The 23,154-nt window shown below is 39.0% G+C and overlaps 1 protein-coding gene across 1 annotated transcript in view; it reads right to left on the minus strand.

Moving 5' to 3' along the window:
• Positions 1-239: 239 nt before the first annotated feature.
• BNC2 (basonuclin zinc finger protein 2) overlaps positions 240-23,154 on the minus strand; it is a gene marked incomplete at both ends in the record, with an annotated part of 234,956 nt that continues 212,041 nt past the window's right edge. Inside the window, 1 exon segment of the mRNA XM_084278746.1 lies at positions 240-900. Coding sequence (XP_084134872.1) covers positions 240-900 — 661 coding nt within the window.

The raw sequence follows: 23,154 nt of genomic DNA on the forward strand, positions 1-23,154 counted from the left end.
ATCAAAAAAAAAAAAAGAAAAAGAAAAAAAGACAACCAAAAAGCCAACAACCAACAAAGGGGAAAAAGCACCTGGTGTTTTCTTTTGTTAAAAAAGAAAAGAAAAAGATTATATATATATATGTATATTTTATATATATATATGTATATATATATATATATAAAGGGAGACTGTATATGGCAGTTCAGATGTGGCGGGCCCTCTCTGAGAGCTGACATTATGCTGTGTCCATCCTTGAACTAATCTACTGAAGTGAAGGGAATGTTTTTATGCAGATTGGGGTTCTGACTATGCCGGTTTCGGCTACGGACAGAGGAGAACATCATGTTGCACCCAGGAACTTTGCATTTGTGCATCTCTCGCAGGTGCACCGTTTTATAGTGCACTCTGAGGGTTCCCTTGTTGCTGTACATTTTGTGGCAAATGTTACACATTATCCCACCGTTGCTCACCGAAACACTGTTGAACATGAGGGATCCTGGGACATCAGTGCCCATACCTACAGCTAAGGCAGGGGCATCTGCTTTGTGGGCAGATTCCCCGCTGTCACTTGCCCCATCGACGTCGTCCAGGAGAATGCCCTCATCGCTTCCTGCATCAGATTCTCTTGAGGAATGGATACTGCTGCTGGACTGGATGCTGGAGGTGGTGCTCAGGTCTAGGACCATATAGTCTTCCGACATGCCCCTGCCATACCCATTCATATGGGAATCCTCAGTTCCAGCAGGCGAGGAGGTGTCTTCCCTTATGTCAAGCCCCATCTGATGCTGAGCGCCATATATCTTCACCAAAAATTCATCGCGAAGGTCCTTACTAAGAGAAGGCTGTGAGGTGTCCAGGCCCATGTCATCCAGTTCTTTGGTCAACAGTTTACGGTGCAGGTTTATGTTAGCACTGTGTCTGGGAAAGGAAGAGGGAAGGGAGAGAAGGAAAAATGTACAGTATTTTTGATTAAACTTACAGTCATCAAGCACCAAATCCAAATTCTGATTTATCAATAATTTACCATAAAAATATCCCCATCCATGTTTCTTGAGAAATTCTGTCTTGCTATATATTACAGCCTTGCTACATACATTTGCAAATTGCAACATAAAAGCAAACCAAAACAAGCAAATGAACACACACACCCTTACTGCTTTTCTTTTCAGCTACTGCTCCTCAACATTAGACCCCAGCAGCAGCTAAACCCCTTTTATTTGATATTTACAAAATAATAAATTGCACTAACAGAAAACGCAAAACATTCTTCTTAGTTCCTGAATCCCTGCTGGCCTTCCTAAAAGCCTTGCTTCAAGAGAAAATATTATTAATATATGGAATTTCTGTGTCTGTTTGTACCTATGTCTATGTCTAGAACCATATCCTTATATATTTGTAAATACATACATATAAATATATATAAATATAAATATATATATGTACTCACATAACTGTGTAAATGAAATATATGAATTGGGAAAAAAAAGGTAAACTGAATAATACATAGTCAGAGCTTCTGACTCTGAAAATTTAGTCCTGGTATAAAGGGATTTAGAATCAGGCGAAACCAAGATGGAGAAGACTTGATGGTCTTAGGAGAACAAGTCTCTGAAATCTGCATGTAAGTTTCTGAAAATCTTAGCCAAAGTCACTGGTTGCATCCTTCTGGGAGGGCACTGCCACTCCTCCCTTTTCCTTTCCCAGTACAGTGTCTGAGCCAGTGCTGACTGATACATGCAGTGTAATTTCCAGTAAAAAAACCCTACCAATGGCAGTAAGAATTTTTGGCCCCAGTAATCAAAACACTTAAGCATGGACTTTGGTTTAGGTTTGTACTGAAGTCACTGTGGGTACTTGAGACACTGGGAAACCTGTCACTGACGTCGGTTGTCTTTGGACCAGATCCCAAGAGCCACAAATTAAAATATTCTCAAGTGTTTTACAGGGTCTGGGTCTTTGTTCTGAAGAAATCAAGCTCTACATTTGCAAACAATGTAAGCCTCTGGGTTAGTAACTGTGTAATACAGCCTATTACTTTAAAAGCTACATTCTACTCTCCACTTTTGACATTGGCTTTATTCATCCATTGCAGTAGAACCTCACTGATTTGCAGTAGTGTCAGGAAACCCTCTTTGAAAAACTGCATTTTCTGAATGAACAATGCAACCAACAAACATGACAGACATCAAAGACCTCTGACCACAGAACATGCTCATTTTGTGGAAGTGCTTGATAATAAGAAATCAGTACAAAGTTTTCAGTGTTAGAAAACTTTCTGGTTCGGTATTCAGAATGTGCACCATTAATGAGGAAATGACAAATATTTATTGTTTCTTTGGAGGGTGACTGGATTTTCAAGTCAGCAAAAAAAGAATTAGCGAAGTTCTACTGCATAACATTCTTTGCAAGCTAAGGACCCAAACCCGCAATTTACAACATGCAGACTCACCAGTCTGTCTGCCCATTATAAATTGCAGATCAGAGCCCAAATGTAGGAGGGAAAAGAAAGAAGGGGGCGGGTAAGGGGGGGGGGGGGGGGGGAGGGGGGAGGAGAGGGAGAGAGAGAAAGAGAGAGTTTTAGCATAGGAATACTTTAATTTGCAAAAAAGCACTAGGTATAAAATCGGCATGGGAAGACATAACAATGATAAGTATTTTACAGACATTCAGGTCCTACAGTAACAAAAAAGGGATAAGGGGAACAATAGCTATTAGCAGTATTTACTTATTGGAAGCTTTTGTTTTAAGAAACCCTTTGAAACATACCTCTCAACCAGCTGAAGTCCCAAACATGGTACAGCAATACAAAGCAGATAAACAAGGAAAATGCAAATGTAGGAAGATTAAATTGATGTGGAGTTAATTTCTGCAATTCTCTATCACTTAGGTTGCAATTCATCTATCTGTTGCATATAACTTGTGGGAATAAAGAAAACAGTGACAGAAGCCATCTGTCCCACTCACCTGCAAATACAGGTAACTGGTCTCTGACATAAAACTGATACTGAACTGCAGTTTAGTTGAATTGTGTCTGCTTGAGATGCGATTATTCCAGTAAGGGGAAAGGATCTAGAATGGAAAATTCCTCTCCTAGTAAGAGGCAGTTGAGAGGTATGGGCAAGGGCCAAAAAAAGTGGAGAGTATTCCTTGTTTTTCTCCCACATGGGAAATACTCTTTTCACACAAGCAAGTATAGCACCATTGCTTTTTTGAGGCACAGAAGTGTAATTATGCATATCCCCACACTGCACTTAGGAAGGCTGAGCTTACCTTGTGATAAGATCAGCTTTCTAATCTTTTGCTAAATTGAGATCACAAAAGAGAGAGAGAGAGAGAGAGAGAGGAGAGGAGAAGAGAAAGAAGGGGGAGGGAGGAGAGAGAGAGAGAGAGAACAAATTCACATTCCAATCCAGACATATCTGGTTAAAAAAAAAAAATTAAAATCTGAATCCAGTAAAATACAGACTTTAAAAAAAAAAGTCTTGACTGTGAAACTGTTTTTTGTCAGCTGTAATCTCACTTACACTGTTGTTCTGATGGATACTGACTCAACCACACAATATGAGAAACATAAAGCAAATTAATCAAAGCATATTCACAGCGTCCCCATTATCATCCACAAATGAGTTCTGAACAGATGCATGCAGTGTGCACGTACATGAATGATAAACAGCCGTCCTGACAGTCCCTCGCCTTCCTGGTGTCAGGTGGCATACAGTTCCCCATAAAGGTACTAAGTGCCGTACAGGAAACACTTATGGTGAAGGCCTGTCCACACTGACCACTGTTATTACATGACCATTAAAGCACATTTGTGCTTATCATCATAACGCTGGCTGAGAACTACTCTCAAAGTGCTCGTGCGTTTATTTCTTACGATTTCTCTCCCTCTCTGCTCTCCTCATTCCCCCGGAATGGGAATCTGCTGCAGAGTAGAAGCTGGTCAGGATAACTCTTAACTGTTGTTTCCACACATTTTCACTTACTGTTCTCTTGCTTTGCTGCCGAGAAAAGCAGCAGCCAGGCATGCAGTGAAAATAACTTTAGCATTCACTGAATGAAGAGATAAGAATAAATTACCACATTAAAGAGGGGCCACTGAGGTCCAGATGGACAGAGGCCAGTCTGAGAAAGACCAGTGTAAGGATGCAAACCCTGCTGCTGATGGTCTGATAAGGAGAGATGCCTCCCTTATTCAATTCTCACTTACAGCAGTGGCAATCAGTAATCAAGTTAAAGTATGTACCAGCCCATAATATCTGTCAGGCAAACGATGTGCAGAAATGTGCGGACAAGTTCTGGCACTCTGCTCAGTAGTGTCCCTTTTCCGCTGTCAGCAGTACTGTTAGATTCTCCTAATATAATTACATTGACTTTTATTCAATTAAGTGCCATTCCTAGCCTTAAAAAAAAAGCTACTTTATCAATTGATTCAGGTGTAATGCAATAATAAAGATGAACTCATGGCAGTGCATTAGCTCTGCTGTTCATAACTTCTGAACGTAGGTTCATTCATAGCAGTCGATTTCCATTATGCAACCACAGTTCAAAAGAATTGATTCTTTTACATTCATTTCTTAATCTATTTCACTTGTGTTTAATACTCTGCCTAAATATCGTATGCAAAAACATTCTGGTAGGGATGAGAGGAACGAATTGTGAGAAAAAATTCATTTGTTTGGACACTGAAGTTTCAAAACCTTATGACAGAACCAAAGTCAGAGAGGATAAAACCTTTTTGGAATTAAGAACACCGTGTGCTGAAGCTACCAGCAACACACATTTCCAGTAGCTGAACAATTGCTGGCAAAGGAGGGAAGGAAAAGCATGTTTTCATAGACACACCAGTCTAGAGAGATTGGGGCCTGACCCTGCCCTCCTTTCCCATCTGCTGCACAACTAAATGTAGCACTGCACCCTGAAGCACAGACTGGGTATCCCATGCACGGTGCGGCTTGAATGCTTCCCTGGAAAAAGGCAGCGCTTCTCAGAGCTGGCAGCAGCATTCCCAAAGTTTATCTGGGAAAAGATGACAACAGATGTCACTGAGGAGAAACACGCCTGTGTATGTAAGAATGACTACAAACAGTGGATACGTAAGAAAAAATCAGATTAAGATACAGATTAAAAAATCAGATTAAGGTACAGATACTCTTCTTGGTGGAGATAGTGATGTGTGGAGACCAGTGATGGTCTGGAGTTCCTCAGGCACTGGAATCAGGACTGATATTGTTTAACATCTTTGTCAGTGACATGGACTGTGGGATTGAGCTCACCCTCAACAAGTTTGCTGATGACACCAAGCTGTGTGGTGTGGTTGACAAGCTGAAGGGAAAGGATGCCATCCAGAGGACATTGACAGGCTTGAGAGGTCGGCCCATGTGAACTACATGAGGTTCAACAAGGCCAAGTGCGAGGTCATGCACATGGGTAAGGGCAAACCCAAGGACAACTACAGGCTGGATGGAGAATGGATTGAGAGCAGCCCTGAAGAGGAGGACTTGGGGTGTTGGTGGCTGAGAAACTCCACGTGAGATGGCAATGTGCACTTGCAGCCCAGCAAGCCAACTGTATCAAAAGAAGTGTAACCAGCAGGACAAGGAAGGTGATGATGCCCCTCTACTTTGCTCTTGTCAGACCCCACTTGCAGTACTGTGTCCAGCGTTACCCAACATAAGAAGGATATGGACATGTTGAGGAGAGCCACAAAGGTGATCAGAGAGCTTGAGCACCTCTTCTACAAAGACAAGCTAAGCAAGTTGGGCTTGTTCAGCCTGGAGAAGAAAAAGCTTTGGAGAGAACTTACAACAGCCTTCCAACACCTAAAGGGGGTGTAGAAGGAAGCTGGAGAGGGAGTGTTTAAAAGGATATGTAGTGGTAGGACAAGGGGGAATGGTTTTAGCCTAAAAGAGGGTAGATTTAGATTAGATATTAGGAAGAAATTCTTCCCTGAGAGGGTGGTGAGACAGGCACAGGTTGCCCAAAGAAGCTGTGGCTATCCCCTCCCTGGCAGTGTTCATGGCCAGGCTGGAAGGGGCTTCGGGCAACCTGGTCTAGTGGAATGTGTCCCTGACCGTGGCAGGGGGTTGGAACTAGGTGACCTTCAAGGTCCCTTCCAACCCAAAGTGTTATGTGATGCTATGAAAGGCAGAATAGAAAGAGAAGCAGTACGGACTTTTTACAAGTGCGATGTTCTAGGAAAAGGCAAGCACTGGCAATTGCCAAATAGAATACAGTTGAGTTTAAGGGCAGAAATGAAGCTATGAAAACTGTTATTCAGGTGGAAAGGCAAAAGAGTGTGTGGCTGACAACCTGTACTCTGACCTAGTAGCCGCAAGCAGCAGTCAGATATGTGAACAAAAAAAGTAGCATTACAAATACTGGCCAAGCTCATACTATCTTTCATCTTGATAAGCATTAGTATCTTTGCTTCTCTCATCCAATGCTGATCTTCCTTGCTTTTTTCCCTTGGAAAATGTACTCAATTCTTAAAACTGCTGCAGTAGTTCCCAGACACTTTACTCCATACCCAGCTGAAGTATTCTATCCTAATCCAACTCTTTCTCCCCTACTTTGTTAATCCCAGATCCTAGCAAGTCCCCCACCAGCCCTCAGCCAATGCTAGCCATCTTGTCATCCGTTCATCTGCTCCTCCCCATGGCTCCTACAGTTTCTTCCTTCAGCTATTCTGTTCCCTGAGGTGATTTACAATGCCACCGGCCCTTTCTCCACTAAGTACTGCTACCAGGCACCTGTAAACAATGTTCCCTGAGGAAGCTGAGGCACAGCTTGGGCAGAGTGATTTATACCAGTGCATATATATATATATATATATATATATATATATATATATATATGTGATGGCACCAGTATATATACCAGTGCATATATATATATATATATGTGATGGCCAGCAATATGACAAAGGGCAGCGGGCACAAGCTGGAGCACAGAAAGTTGCATGTGAATATAAGGAGGAACTTTTTCACTGTGAGTGTGACAGAGCACTGGAACAGGCTGCCCAGAGGGGTTGTGGAGTCTCTTTCCCTGGAGACATTCAAAACCCGCCTGGATGTGTTCCTGTGTGATTTAGTCTAGGTGATCCTGCTCTGGCAGGGGGGGTTGGACTAAATGATCTTTTGAGGTCCCTTCTGACTCCTAACGTTCTGTGATTCTGTGATAAACACAGCCATCAAACAGGCAGAAAAATCATGAGGTAAAATAGTCCAAAACCACCTGAGTTTCAGCTTGTCATGCCTCTGTTGTACCTGAGCCAGCTATTTTAAGACCATTTCTGGTGTCCTTAACACTGGAGTTGCTGCATTATCTGCAGATAAAAAAATCTTCAAGAACCTAAATGAATGGCAGAGGTGTATATATATATGTGTTTGTGTGTGTAAAAATATATATATAAAATCTTCTGAATGACTCAACTTCTTAGACTGCTTAATTTGTAGATCAGCTATAAAAATGAGATTTGATCCTTGCAATGCAAGCATTGCATAAAGACAACTGGTGAATGAAATCTTCCATGCAGAAATACGAGGTCAAAAGAGCTTAACTAAAGGTGTATCTCATTCAGCTCCAGTTACCACATCTACTCTATCCTAGGCAACAAGGGGATGGTAAAAAGGGATAGTTCTTATAATTTAAAATCCTTTGTGTCTGGAAGAGTGTCCCAACATCTCCTCAGCTCTGTACTACTTGTCATGTACCCTTAGAAATGAGAAGGTTATTTTCCTAAGATGTTTTGAGATGTTGTAGCAAGGAAGTTTTAGAAAGGTCTGTTTTAATTTTGGGAGGCCCCAAATACCTGATTTTCCCACATAACATTCTTTTTTCAAGTAACTATTAATGAATTAGACATATGGTGCACAAAAGTGTGTGGAGTCGTCACCAGGATGAGTTCAGTCTTCTGAATTCAATGATCTTAAGAATGGATTGGTGCTGCTGTAGTGATGATAATTCTAGTGATATTACACATGAAATTCGTGGTTGTGGCAAAGTGGCAAGGGTATTTCATCATCTCTCAGTTCACCACTGCCCTTTCAGACACAAGTTGTGGTAGCAGCACAAACACAGAGTGCTACAGCAACCACAGCAGCTCTCTGACTGTGGGCATGATCCCACTGGTGGTAGTATTTTCCTTCCTTTGTGAAGTTCATGGAAACATTCTTCCATAATTAGAATTCATTGTCAGTTCCACCCCACCTACTACTAGCTAGCTCCTCTAGTGAGATACACTATGCATCAACAGAAGAAAGGGGATTATAAACCTAGGAAATATGGTCAATTAAACGTACATGCCATTTACACAGCTCATAAATCCAGACCGAGTTCTCTTCAGCAGTTTCTTTCTACACATGTCAATGAATCTGATTTTGTTAATTTACTATGCATTTGTAGGATAGAAAAATGTAATGACCGCATTATTTTAGCTTATTTTTATTTAGTAAGTCTTTTTATTTCTTTTTGAAGTGAGCGAGGAGGAATTTATCGGAGTAGAATTTGTCCTGGCATAGAAATTGGCATGAATTCTTTTCGCTGTTGAAGGCCAACTTCGGATGCATCCATGGCTGCAGTCCTGTGTGCATGAGAACAAACCTCATCTTTGATGTGCACAGCAGAGCTAGGGAATTTGGATGATAAAGGGTACTTTTATTTAAAATCAATAATTATATATAGCATAAAACTGCCTAAAAAATTGGGTTGAATGTGTTGTTCCCAGTTCCTCCCAGGGTAGGTTGTTGTAAATGAAACATAAAGCATTATTTTCTTAATTTTTAACAACACAGAAGTATGATTACACTTAAATATTAAGGGGATCAGACAAAAAGAGCATAATTGTTGGGGCAATCAGTTAAGGGCTAAAGAAACCCATTTTCTGTTCCCTGATGCAGTCAGACAGAAAGGTCAAGCCAGCCAGTGTCCCAGTTAAATGTCCTAGCTATTAGGCCCTTACTCCTCTTTGGCTGGCTGTAAGCGACAAAGTTCAACTCAAACTCAATGTGCCTTGTATTGTTCATTAAAATTCTGAAATTTATAATTTCAACATTTCCAGTTGTATCCTGCCACATCCTTTCTTCCTATGTTTCCAAATAAAACAATATCCCAATCCCCTATACTTCAAATGTTCTGAAAATGCATTTTCTTGCAAACACACAATTTGCCAAAGTAATACCCCTCACCCCTGTCATTCTGACACTGCAAAGAAATCAAAGACAGGAGGTCACAGCAGGGGCCCCTTTACTTTAAGATACAATAAGTGATCCCAGCATTAAGTAATACAAAATTGTAAATTTTGGAGGCTTAATGCATTAAAAGTCAACATTACATTATTTTCTATTAAATTCTATTCTTTCTAAGTAATGGTAGGTTTTTTTTTTTTTTTTTTAAAGAATAAAGAAGCTAACATTGGGTTACAAAACCTGGAATCACACCATCTTCAGTAGGTTGAAGAAGGTTCTATTATGAAATCAAAAGCCTGGCCACATTTGTCCAGTGGTTTAAGCACAGATTGTCAAGCCTTTTATTAAAAAGTTGGATATGAAAGTAACCTCTTGGGTTGTACAGGCCCCATACACGATATCCTCCTGCTATACTTTGTTTAAAACCAAGCTCTGTCAATCTAGCTTAAACTATCACAATGAAACTTTGATTATTCCTCCCATGAGACTTATTCCACACCTATCTTCAACTCAGTATTCAGCCTACATTTTTACCTATAATGGCATGTGAAAACAAAGTTCTCTTTGTTTCTCTTCATCTCAAAGGCTGCCAATTAAGATTTATGGTTTTGTTAAAAATGTCACATTATCTTAATTCTGACACAATTTGCTAATATGGCAAATTACTATAGTCTTACCTCAATTTCATGTTCCTTTCCTGCTTACTTAAGCCTGAAACTCACAGAAAGGCTCAGAATATGTGAACATAACAGAAAGTAAACCCAGAATTTTATGCTTTCTCAGAATCTCTGCAGACTGAAAGTGCTGAGTTTCATCCAGCTAAAAATCAAAGAACTAGAAAGTAAGACTCTGGCTAAATATAACAGTGTACATATTTATGAGAAAAGATATGGCCTTAATTCTGATATTCCTTCAAGAAGGAAGCAGCAATCATTTCCCCCATTTACTTAAGAAAATCAACAATAAAACAGTTCCTGGATTTTAATTAGTAATGTAAACTGTTAAAGAAATTATTTTCTTGGCTACTGTTCTAATTTTGTGACTCTCTCAGCAGTCTTTGATACAGGTGTTTTATTGTTGTTGGTTGGTTTTTTTTTCTAACAATTAAAAGAAAAAAAAATCCATAAATCTAAGCAAAGATAATAAAAGCTTGAAATCCTTTTCTGACCTAAATTATAAAACTCACATTTTTCTAAACAGGGCCAAGGATTTGGCCTGTGTGCTAGCACTTCCATGTATCTGATCATGTTTAGTGTGCCTCTAAATGTAAGGAGAAAAATAGGGACGGGGGCTAGACTTTACAACAATGAGTGAAGACAAAGTATACTACCCAGTGAAACCATGGCATTTCTGTATGAACAGTTTGGGTAATAACATCAGTTCTTGAGGCTTTAAATTGCATAGAATCTGAAAAATATTAACCTTTCATAGGAAGAAAATCCAAAAGGTAAAATACAGTTCAGCACCTATTAAAAAAAGTAAAAAAACAGTGCTTATTAAATGCAGGAAATAAAGGACAAGCAAGTTCTTGCAAATTAAAGATGTGGAGCCCAGTCATTTCAATCCCTTTCAATATGAAACAAATCACTCACACTGGTCACGAAGACAGCTCCCTCTACACTCAAATTATTCACTTGAAGATAAGCTCCCATCAAACTCTTTAGGGGTTTAACTAATTTACTGCACAGATACGGCACGTCTGTTGTAATAACAGGTAGGATGTATTGGGGTCGACCATTTATCAGAATTAGACTTCTTTTTTCAATTCACAGTGAATTATGCTGCCTACACTGCTCCTCTTTCTCAGAGCTTCCCATCCCCTTACGGCCCCTAATGTGGCAGGCAAACAAAATTGACAGTCTCATCTTGTCAACAAGGGGTGATTCTCCTGAGAAGCCATTTAACTTTGCAGAGGAAGCAATGTATTAATGTGCCTGTCCCAGGAATGTTAATCATCTTCAAGCTCCCTCTAACTTTGACATGAACGAAATCACCAAATTTGTTTACTAAATGAATCGTAATATGCTAATAAGAGAGCATGACATATATGGTAAAGCCAAACAGATGGTTTGTTTACTCCACTTTGCAACTTTATAAATGTTGTAACTCTGAAGATGTTAGTGAGAATTATTGGTTTGTTGGCAGTGGCAAACATGCCTTTTGCATACTTAATCCACAGTTAGAGTCAGAAAACAATTTGTCATCGCCATGGAATGCATAAAAAATGTTAATGCCGAGATGGCATTTGGGGAGGGAGGAAGGATAGCCAACTGTATGAGCAAATACGCAGGTTAAATGTGGAACTGATATTTGATGGTAATGTTTGCTACCAAATAATTTTTAATGCAAAATCTGACAGGTTCAGAATTCTTGAAAGGCCCAATAATTCAGTACATACCTGTTGAGGTGTTTAGTGAGACGGTCCTTACGGTGTGAACAGAATTACACTTTCACAACAGCTGTGTGTGCTCAGAAGCATCGAGGTCATGTCGCACTCTTAATATATTACTATTGTTGTCCATTAAAGATCAAAATATATTACAAACAAAAAGCACAACCACTGGCATACTTGCCAAAGTTACTCAGAAACTATCAAAATTGTGTTGCAACACGTCAACCTCTCACTTTACTAGCTGCCTGGAAGCAAAGCAGACTCATTACAAAATAGCCAGCACTCTTGTCTAATATCCGGACTGGTTGAGATAGTTTAGAATAAAAAGATTTATCGGATGGAATATTTCCTAAATGAACTAACTCCATGTAGCAATGTTACATGCATGAGAAGGTCATCAAATGTATGACAAAGTGCTTTGATGGAAATTACAGGTGCTCGGCACCACTGACAATCAGTTGAACTGTCATAAACTGTTTCTGCAATCTGCACATGCTCTATGGAAAAGCTTATCCCTGTGCAGGGGACTCACACAAGGTCCTGCACCACAGCCATGCATTAGGTCCTCTTCTGTGTGCTGAAGTATTTTGCTGGTCCTTCACACAAGGTGTATTTCCCCGTAAGTACCGGGGCAACATCCAGGTAGAATCTGTTGCTGAACTGCATGAATTAGTCTTTGTTTTCAAACTTAAATTTTCTAAACATTACATGGTCCAAGTTTTGTAATCAGGAATTTTCATGCTTTGTTTTATTTTACTGTTACAACAGCCATGTAAAATGTGATAATTTTGCAAGTTTTTATGCAAACAGCCCCTTCAGTTCAGCATCCTACTCAGGAATTTTACTGGGTTTCCAGTTTCAGTAAGTGCGAAAAAGGTAAAACACACTCAGAACAGCTAGCCTCCCCCAGTCTGAAACCAGTACTTTTCTCCCAGATATTGATGCACAGCAACACGTTATCTCATGATTTGCTTAGATGGTTCATAGACTTTTTACTGATTGCATTCCAAGTTCGAACTCATAATAAAACCTCAGATCCAGGAATTTCAGGCTTCACAGCAAACATGTAAAGCATTTCTTTTGGTCACAACACAATGGTAATTCTCGTTCCCACTGCTTTGTTTGTCTAAAAATGCCGGTTTTATTTCTCTAATACCAGAGGAACTATAAAACCAAATACAGTGTGGCACTTCAACAGGGTTCCTCTATTAGTAATTTTACATTACTAAATAAGTACCCCTTTCAGGTCAACTGATAGCTGATTATCCTATAACCTCCCTTCACTGACGTCCCAACTCCTCAGTAATTTCAATCCTCTGAGATTCTTCCATACATACTATTGTCAGCGGTTATTAAATTCTCAACTTTTTACCCATCCACAAGAGACTGTGCAAAGATATCTAAGGGAAGTATGAGTTCAGCTTGCTGTCCAAGGATTATTTTGGAAGAAACATTAGCGGCTGTCCCAGCCTGGCGCTTATATCTCATTTGAAACATCTACTCATTCCTGACCAACAAAGAAAATTTCAATAAAGTACTTTTACTGGTTTAACAGCAGTGAGCTCCTGGGATTGTCAAAGTGCTCAGTCTTTTCCGAGGAGAGAAGGAATCAGCAGCTCAAATATAATTAACCTTCCATTCTCAATGCAAACTGCCACGCACAGGAGCTCTGCAGTCTATTAGTGAAGTTATAACGGCCAACAGGCAGAGGCAAAATTGGTCAAAAAGTTGGCTGCTGCTGTCATATTTTTAGAATTATGATTAATGACACTAATAATGTGGATGATTACTGATATGTGTATCTCCTGCAGTTTATCATATTGCACTGGCTGCCTACGTCCACAATAAACATGATGCTATCATTTACCTCTTTATTGAAGGCAATCCTTCTCTTGAAGGAGCACATTCTAATTACTTTGTAATGTTTTATGTCTTAAACATTTTGCAGCTCTGGACCTTGCCAACTGCTTCATGTCTACCATTGATTAATTACAGAATGTTTAATCAAAATTTAGAACCTAATGCAGTCATTTATGAGTGTGCTGCAGTGCCAAGATAGTTAGGCTGCCGTCCCAAGCTTGGAGAGTGCTGGGTTCAAAATTAAATCCCAGAAATGTGGAAGATGCCAAAGATTTTACATTGAGTGATTTGAGTTTAAAATCTTCCTTCAGTTGATGAATGACAAGCACCCACCCAAAAATGAGAGGTCTTTCCTGCGTGTGTATGTGTGCTTGCATGTTCCTATTACATTTTTCTTCTTTAAATATCTTCACTTTTCCCATTTATGCCACTGCTGCTGCAGTTGCTCCTCAGCTCCTTTACAAGACTTCCCTGCTGCTACAGCTCTTGAAAACACCAGTTAAGAGAGTGTAGTTTTGAAGTGGTTAAACAAGTGAAAAATAATTTGCAGGGACAAATACATAAGTTTTTTTTTAATGTGGATTTTTATGGTACTGTCATACAACCATTCACCGTTGAAGTTAAGTGTTTTTTTAATACCATTACTGAACTGCTGAAATGGATGCTAATATAGCTTGGAGTGCTAATGTCAAATACTGGTAATAAAAAAGACAGACTGCTGAATGAAATAATTTCAAGTAAAAAATAGAACAAAAGTGCTCTCACTCTCGCTCTCCACTTTTATTGAATTGGGACTGACTGAGCCAATTGCTTTAGAAGTCTGTAAAACACAATTACTAGTGAGCTGACTGACCCAGCAGTGCCCCTTCTGTGACAGAAGAGGCTAAAAAGGCTGCAGAATTAGTGCTGCTCCCCTATCTGGCTATCAGACCTAAGAGACGTCCAGCGCGGGATCTGTTATCCTTCCCGCTACTGCCTGCCTTCTCCCCTCACGAAATCCCGCTTCTCAGTCTTGCATAATACATCGTCTGAGTGCTTTTTATTGAAAAAAAGGGCTCAGTTACCTTTCCTGAGTGGGTATCCAAGTTCTGTCTCTGTCCACTGTATTTTTAAATCTTTATCCACCAACACAGCTATATATAGGTTTTCCTTTCAAAACACGCATTCACAGACACACGCACACGTACATGCATGTTTGGACTATTTTTATTTCTGCACTTTCTGCATTAAACACAGGACTACAGTGTCAGGTTTGTGGGCAGCAAAATTAACTATGTCCCATTTGTATTTTCAGTTGTAAGTGGCTGAGGTGTAATTGCTTTTTTATTTTGGCATAACAAAGAAAAGGAGAGAGGGAGGAAGAGGGAGAGAAAGGAAAAAAAATGTATTGAACTGGAAGCAAGCAGCACTTTTCCCTAGTTAATAAAATAAGCAATAAAGTTTGTAAAGCACTAGAATCAAAATCAGTAACATTGGAAATAACAAGTTATAGAACTTATAATTTACAGCTTATGTTTCAGACTCGTATAGTTTGACATGGACATAGAGCTTAGGTTGGGTTTTTTTCCCCTTAAAAGAAGAAAAAAAAAGTGACAGAAAAAATATCTTTTTACAATCCCATCCTTTCTCTCTCTCCACCTGCTGTCCCCCATCCAAAATGAACCACTTTACATTTATACACAATGCCAACAAAGTCCTGAAATCCTTTCTTTTTAATGGCAGTGTACCTTTTTGGCAAATCTAAACTTCTTTCATTTCTCTTCTGGGTGCTTTTGTATGAAGCTTGCAGGTGCCTTATGGCAAAAATGTTAAATTATTTCTTAGACAGACCTTTTAAAGTAATGCTTTTTAGGGCAAGCTTAAATGTGATATAAACTCTTAATTAAAAAAAAAAATAAAATCTTACTTAGCACAAGGCAAACTGCTTGTTTAAAAGATGTTGCTGGGAAGTAGGAAGCACTGCTAAAAGTGCTTCGGTTTTCTTCCGAAGAGGTGGACTCAAAACTTCTGTCAGGAAATACTATGTTTGCTATTAAAAGATGAACATGTGAAGATCCATAAGCAGTATCAAAGCTGAGATGTGTTACCTCAGGTCCCAACAGCCCACTCGAGGTGTTTCTCTCACGGGGAACATTTTTTATGTACCTGTTGGACGTGAATGAGTGCTTTCTACTGTAACAGCTACAGCACAGTATCACAAATACCAGCACATGTTGTGTGGCACAGCTGGCCGTCTCTTCTGAAGAGAGGCAAAGGAGGGAAGACTGAGTGCTGCAGGTCAGGATCAAGGGGCAGTGAACAGCCGTGCACAGTGCCGCACAGTGCACTTGCAGTGCTTACACAGTACACTTGACACTGCTGAGCCTTCAAGCCTCATTGATAACTCTACACCTCTTCTTACACCCTTAGCTAAATAGTCAGCAGCCTGGTTATCTTTCCCCTTAGGTGTTTCTAACTGCACAGTATACTTTTGCAATTATAGGCTCTACTGTACGAATTTACTATGACTCCCTGTCATATTTGCTAACCACTAGCAACTTGGATAACCATGGAAAGACATTCTGGATTTAGAGATTCTGAGTTTTGGGTTTTCCTTTCCCCGGGGCCACTAAGTTGCCAAATAATTCTGAGTAACATCTTTTTACTAAAACGTATCATCTCAACTGTTTGTTTATCCCACTTTTAAAAGACTCTAGGGAAGATAGGACATCTCTATGTATGGAGAACAGCTTTACATTTACTCAGATAAGTGGAAAATACTTATTTTTGCCCCACCCTCTGGAGAAGAGTCTTGGTTCTTCCAGTTATTTCCTAGGATGCTAGGAGCAACCAGGATATTATGAATATGCATTCACATTCCCAGTACTGTTTTCCCAAATAATCTCTTTCACCAAACGTAAAACACACAGAACCTGCACAGGAAACCTGCACAAAACAAATTGAACATTTACACTATTTGTCACAACATATAGCCAAGGTAAACATTGCTCCGTGTATGTTTTACTTTTGGATAGTATTTTCGATGATTTACTTATGCTTACCAGCTATCTTAATCCTGGTGTAGCAGTTTATTTAAATAACTTTTCAGGTCACTGTAAGTTGATACGAAAAAACGAGACTTCTTGCACTGCACAGGAAAACTGTACTCTTACACTCAAAGTGATAGCATTCTGTGTACCAAAAGTGAGCAAGATAAGGAAGGAAGCAGATAGTTTTAAAAACATTTTTAAAACCACCACCTCCAACGCAAAACTCAAAACAAATAGGTAAGTGTATTTTGAAAAGACCTTCCTCCATGCTGGAGCTGACCCTGCAATCTTTAGTCATATAAGTAGCCTCTTTGGGGCTTGTTTTAATTTATTTCTTTCATTTTGAATAAAAATCTTATGAAGAAATGAGTTCTATGCACTCCAGTTTTAATTCTGCTTCTGTTCACATTGGTTTGTATGCAATGTGACAGGCAGTCTGTGTTCAACATGACTACTCATGGAAGAGGTTAGCTTTGTGTTGGGTCGGGGGCACAAAATGTTTCTTTATGATCCAGGTTCTCTTTGGTAAGGAAGAGTTATGTGAACATTAGCAGTGACACACATCTTAGTGTCTCTGCAAGAGGAAACCTAATGGTTCATACAGTCATATTGGATATGCAGCTAGTCTCTTCATGAACTGCACCATGCCCAGAAACAGTACTATAGGTGTAAATATGTTTATATTTTACAAATTTTATGAAGTAGTGCTTTTTTCTCTTGACAGATGGTTCATCAAATACCTAATGTCTTAAACCCTGGTTTTTTTGTTCTTATTGGAGGAAATTCAAGCTGTATATGACAGCTAATTTTATTAGGGGAAATACAGTAATAGTTATCATGGACTGGTGTAAAATATCTTATTTCCTGGAGCTATATGTTCCTAGATTTGAGTGCATTTATAGAAAATATTCTCTAAAAAGTTACCCGCAGAAGATTCCAAGGATAGTAGGATGATGAAAAATTGGGTGCTGTTGTGTCAAGGAGGTGATAACAGGAGGCAGGTAGCAGCTTTCTCACATCTTCACCTCCCTTGATAATGTATGCAGTGGCTCATCATAGGTAACTGATGTTAATTTATTCAAGCACACCTGTACAGGGCTGGAAGTCAGGTAACCAGACAAAAAGTATGTCTCTGCTTTTTCAATACAGCTACCCAGAGGCCTACATCCGCACAAATTTAGTTCTGGAGATATCAGCAGGTTTTAATAAACCACCTACAGATGTCTTGCTCCATACAAATCAAGGAGTTTACATGTTTAAATCTGGACTGATTTAACTAGCAATCAAGTGGCATGATCACACTTGGCACCAATAGTTGCCTCATATTTATTTATAAGTCACCCTAAGCAGATATTATTTTGTTTTTAAATTAATTCATGGATCTCAATCACCTTTCCATCTTGTGGAATACACACACACACATACTCACTTTGTGAGAAAATATAAGAAAAATCTGAGCAATTAATAGTCCTACTTCAGTAGCAGAAAGACAAAATGAAAAGTTCTTGCTTTGTTCCTCTGAATGGGTGCACTGATAATGAATCTATTTTGCATACACTGAGAGAAAGAAAAATGTGGTGACATATTGTTACTGATGCTGCATCTGAGGTAAAGAAAGACAGGTTTTAACAGTGCCAGTTCTGAGGTGAAACAGGGATTTAGCATGCACTGAGGCTGACAGGGATGATGGCTGTATTTCTCCTGAAGATCTGAGAATAGCTTCTCAACAGCAGTTACTGAAGGCAGAAGGTCCACCCACCTCCTGTTGATCAGTGTTTGCGACCACAAACATTTTGGCTCTTAAAAGTGAGAGTCAGAAACAAAGTCAGCAGCTCTAAGTTTGCCCTTCCACACGTTCACCTCTGCATGTGCTCTCTAACACAGACTCTCAGATGGAACATTGCTGTCATCTGGACAGAAAGTAACTATTCCCTCCTCCCATCTGCATGTCTAAACCACTGCTCAGGATCATCCCCTGAGCAGCTGCACCTCAATGCTGGCTTCAAGGATCAACCACACCCATCTCTTTGTAAAGCAAAGTCAGTATCTGCTGGGGCAGAACTAGCAGATGAGTTTGGGAATCAGACTGCAAGGGAATCCAAGGGCCCCAGGCCCTTTCACCTCACTCACAGGACAGGTGTCCTCTGAGTCCAGAGAAAATTCACTTTAAAAGGACAGTGCTTTCTATTCAAGCGCACTCTTCTTACAGGAACGTATCTTCTTCCCTTCTCCCACTTTTCCGTCTACAAAATTACTGGAAAAGATGTTCTTCTGTTCAAAAGAAGGTTTATGACTTTGCTTCTGATCATCGACATAATTTTTAATATAGTCTCTTTTCCTATTTAGTCTCATTTGCCTTCTTGTGAAAAGATCTTGCCTTTAGAAGAAAGGACATCTGTTGTAAAATCAGAAATAGATATGGATAAATAGCTAATTAATAGAGTGGCTGGTGAAGAATGGAAGAAAAAGTGGTTTTCACAAGCGTGGTGCTTCCAGCAAAAGACAGACAGATATCTCTGTTTGGGGAAATGATCAAAGATAGAGGTGTGTATAAGGTTGATTTGATGAGAGATGTTACTTGTGGTTCAGAAGGTGATGAAAAAAGGGCCTTTTAAAAAAAATCTAGGCTCAGTGGAGCTTGACTATTTAAAATCAATACTGTAGAATTTTTAGAGGGGAAAACAGAATTACTGGGTCATTGACAGTAAGTGCGGGGACTCTGCTTTGCTTTCCTCCTCCCTATGTTGAAAAAACACCTATGAGGCAGGGCTCCTGAATCTTCTGGTTATTTTGACCCTAATTTACAAGTTATAGTAGTATTTAGTCAAAGATCTCAGAAGATATTCCAACCTTTCTGGCAGAAGAATATTTATAAAGGACTTGTCCTTGGCACAAATGATGCAGGAATGATGAAGCTGGACTTAGGAATGCTTAATATGAATTGCCACAGGACACATTCCACAAGGGAGCATGGCAACTGTGACACGGATCAAAACCCTTCCTTCAATCAAAGCAGCACTGCATTTGCTTCTAACATGATCTGCTGCCTCTGGTAACCACCAGTATGTGCTACAAACCCACCCTGGCAAAGATCATTTTACAACAGCTACACCCAATGTCAACAATTTGGAGTCCTGTGTATGTAAAAACACAAGTCAAACCTTTGATTAACTAGAATTCCACTGGGAAAAGTGGAATTAAGTAGTAATAAATAAAGGAAACAAAAAGGATCAGCCAATGTTACTTATCTCCATGTAAGTTTCTGTCTTTTTAGAACCTAACTGGAGTTATGAGTTGGACATCTAACTGGTTATAATAGGATTAATAGTATTATTAATACAATGCTAGTAATACGATTAATAAAATGACTAAAAATTAATATAACTTCACAAGACTCTGAGCTATGGGGTAGCTAGGACTCTGATTTTATTAAGATGATAGTAGTGAAAAATATTGAATTTTCAAAGGAAACAAATTCTAAGCTTCTCTAGCTAGTGACTCACAACACATGCAAATTACAGACTTTTTGTAACATGTCCTAAACAGAACACAAATACATGACAAATACTATCTAGGAATTATTATTGTGTATTTTAGGTAGCTATTTTTTATTTCTTCTACAACAATTAATAGCAAAATGTTTCTAAGCTTTTAAGTTAAATTGATTTAAGTGTCTGGAAGAAGTTCTCACTTTGCAATGCTATTAATTTGGTCATCCAGTTATCTTCGATGTACCCTCCATAATCTGAAGAGCTGGAAATTGTATAGTTAGGTAATGACTATCTCTAAAAATAATGTATGTATTTAAAAGGAATATCAGCAAAAAATAAATAAATCAAATGGAAAAGTCTTTAGGGCAATCAAACAGTTTGAAAATTAAAAGAGTGAGAATATATGACTTTAGTTTTTACTTCCTAACTTAAAAGAAACTCCAACAAACAACCCAAAACAACTTTTTTGAGGAAGTATTAAAAGTAATGTTTAAAAAGCTTATTTAAATCTTATATCCACTTTCTTTCATGTGCCGTACATAAGCTTTCATTTCAGCACATTCCTAGACATTGAACTTCTACATAAGAATGGATAGCCCAGGGAATTTTTAAGGATTTTTTCTCACTCAAGTATCTTAAACAATTATCAAGAACTGTAAGAGTATAACTTGGTTCTTCCCAGGCATTTCCATGTAACGGTTGCAAACCAGGAGTATTAATGAACTTGTACAAATATTAAGATCCAATGGGCACACAAAAACTTTAAATTATTTTAAGTGTATAACTACTCTTAACTCTCCGCATTTGCCTAAAAATTTCTTTTGTCCCACATGCAACACGTAACTGAAACATGTTCTGAATGTTACTGGTGGAATGATATAAAAAGATACATAAGATATTTAATTCTTGTGCCTTATACAACCCAAAATGGCACGTAAATAATAATTTTGCCTTGAAATATGCAGTCTGCATTGTAAGTTCTTGAATCAGATTTTTATTTTATGACTTGCTTTTATTAAACTTAATAACAGTATCCTACATAGTACACAAAATATTTTCAAAATGTGCCCTTTTTAATGTTCTTGTCTTAGAAATATTTTATGTATGACATCACATATCTCTCTTAGAATATATAAATCTTTACTGTGTTAACTTTATTATTAGCATGATCTATCAATGGATTCCTGCTGAAATTTAATATATTGCATAAAGTTCCCAGTCTTGAAACCAGCCACTTCTTATTTCACATGCTGAATGCAAAGCTGTTTTGCCATACCACATAACTGACTTTTCATAAAGTGGCTTTTTTACTTGGTACATGACTGTCTTTTCATAATTCACTGGAGGAAACAGATCAACCAAGACAAATTCTTGACTAACAAAACCTGTGCAATTTCAGAATCTGAAATGGTTGCATATATCTAAACTCAGCATGGATTATACCACTGTCTCACATGCTTTATGACACTCAAGTCTCATAAAAGTTATCAGGATGCCCCAAGAAGTGATTCTTACTTTAGTGTTACCTGTTTCATGTCCAGTAGTTTTATCATACTGAAATGCAGACTTTCTAGATTGTCCTTCTTAGCTGTTTTGAACTTGTATTGTTATCTATTTTTTTAATTTTCCTGTTTAGTGGATTTCATAAATGGCAACAGAACACGTGAGAGATTCAGGGACTGTGAAATTTGGCTCCTTGGTATCCCCAACACTAACTTGCTTTCATTTTATATGACATGATATATTCACTTTCAAGCCACATCAATTTCAAAGAAAAAAAAATAAGGAGCTGTGTGTGAAATGTTGAGCTAGGTTTAATTTCCTTCTTGTGTCTGCTAAATTTTTACAACTTAATGAAAAAATATGAAACACAACTAAAACAAAAGAGATGACCCAATCTCACCATCTCTCCATGAACCAGAGAGATTTTGTTATGTGACAGGATGATCATCATCACATGCAAGTGCTTTTATCCACAAGTATGAAATAACTGTGTTATCCTACCACCTTGACAAATTCCATTTATATTACATTTTCCTCAGGAATAAAAAAGAATAGTGTATGAAAAAAAAACCCCAATCCAAAAAAACCTCCCACAAAAAAACCTCCCACAAAAAAAACCACCTAAGAGTTTAAGGACCAGCTGCTTCTGTTTAAGCCAAACTGTTTCAGTATTGATGCAGCATAGCTAGGACGTGATGTCATCTGAAGGACCAGCAGAATATACCCTGGTTGATATTAAAAATATGAAGGGGTCTAGCCTCTCCTCTTTGAGTGTGGATAATTCCCATCAGTGGGGAAGGGAGTTGCTTACACGGGGAAAAAAAGATAAAGTGGACTAAATTACATCAGTGGATACAGAGGTGTGTAAGTTCTACTAAAGAAAGACACACCATTTTCTTAATCATAGAATGGCATGGGTTGGAAGGGACCCCAAGGATCATAGAGCTCCAAACCCCCTGCCACAGGCAGGGACACCAACCTCCAGGCCTGGATCTACACAAGGTTGCCCAGGGCCCCATCCAGCCTGGCCCTGAACACTTCCAGGGACAGGGCATCCACTACCTCTCTGGGGAGCCTGTTCCAGCACCTTACCACTCTCTCTGTAAAAAACTTCCCCCTAATATCTAATCTAAACCTTCCTTCCTTTAATTTTAATCCATTCCCCCTTGTTCTGCCACTCTCTACCCTTTTAAAAAGTTGATTCCCCTCCTGTTTGTATGCTCCCTTCAGGTACTGGAAGGCTGCAATGAGGTCCCCCCACAGCCTTCTCTTCTCCAGGCTGAACAAGCCCAGCTGCCTCAGCCTCTCTTTGTAGGGGAAGTGCTCCAGCCCTCTAATTGTCATATTGTGGCCCTCCTCTGGACCCTCTCCAACAGTTCTACATCTTTCTTGTATTGTGGGCCCCAGGCCTGGACACAGTACTCCAGATATTCACTTGTTCTTACTACAACATAGCAGCTAGTTTTAAAAATAGAAGAGAAGAAAGAATAGTCATCTAATGCTTCCTGTTTGCTTTTATATGGCCTCATGGGGATGGAAATCATTTTTTCCAGTCCTTTTGTTCTCTGTCTCCATCCACGCATTCAACTGTCCATCCAACCCTTCCCCTCCTTACTAGGTCTATGGTTTGATATGCATGCATGAAGATATTTCTATCGTGTATAATTTACTATTTATCTAATAGAAGCTTTTCTTGTTTTAAAAGCTGC

This window comes from Gallinula chloropus, assembly GCF_964237585.1.
Source record: "Gallinula chloropus genome assembly, chromosome: Z".
Lineage (NCBI taxonomy): Eukaryota > Metazoa > Chordata > Aves > Gruiformes > Rallidae > Gallinula > Gallinula chloropus.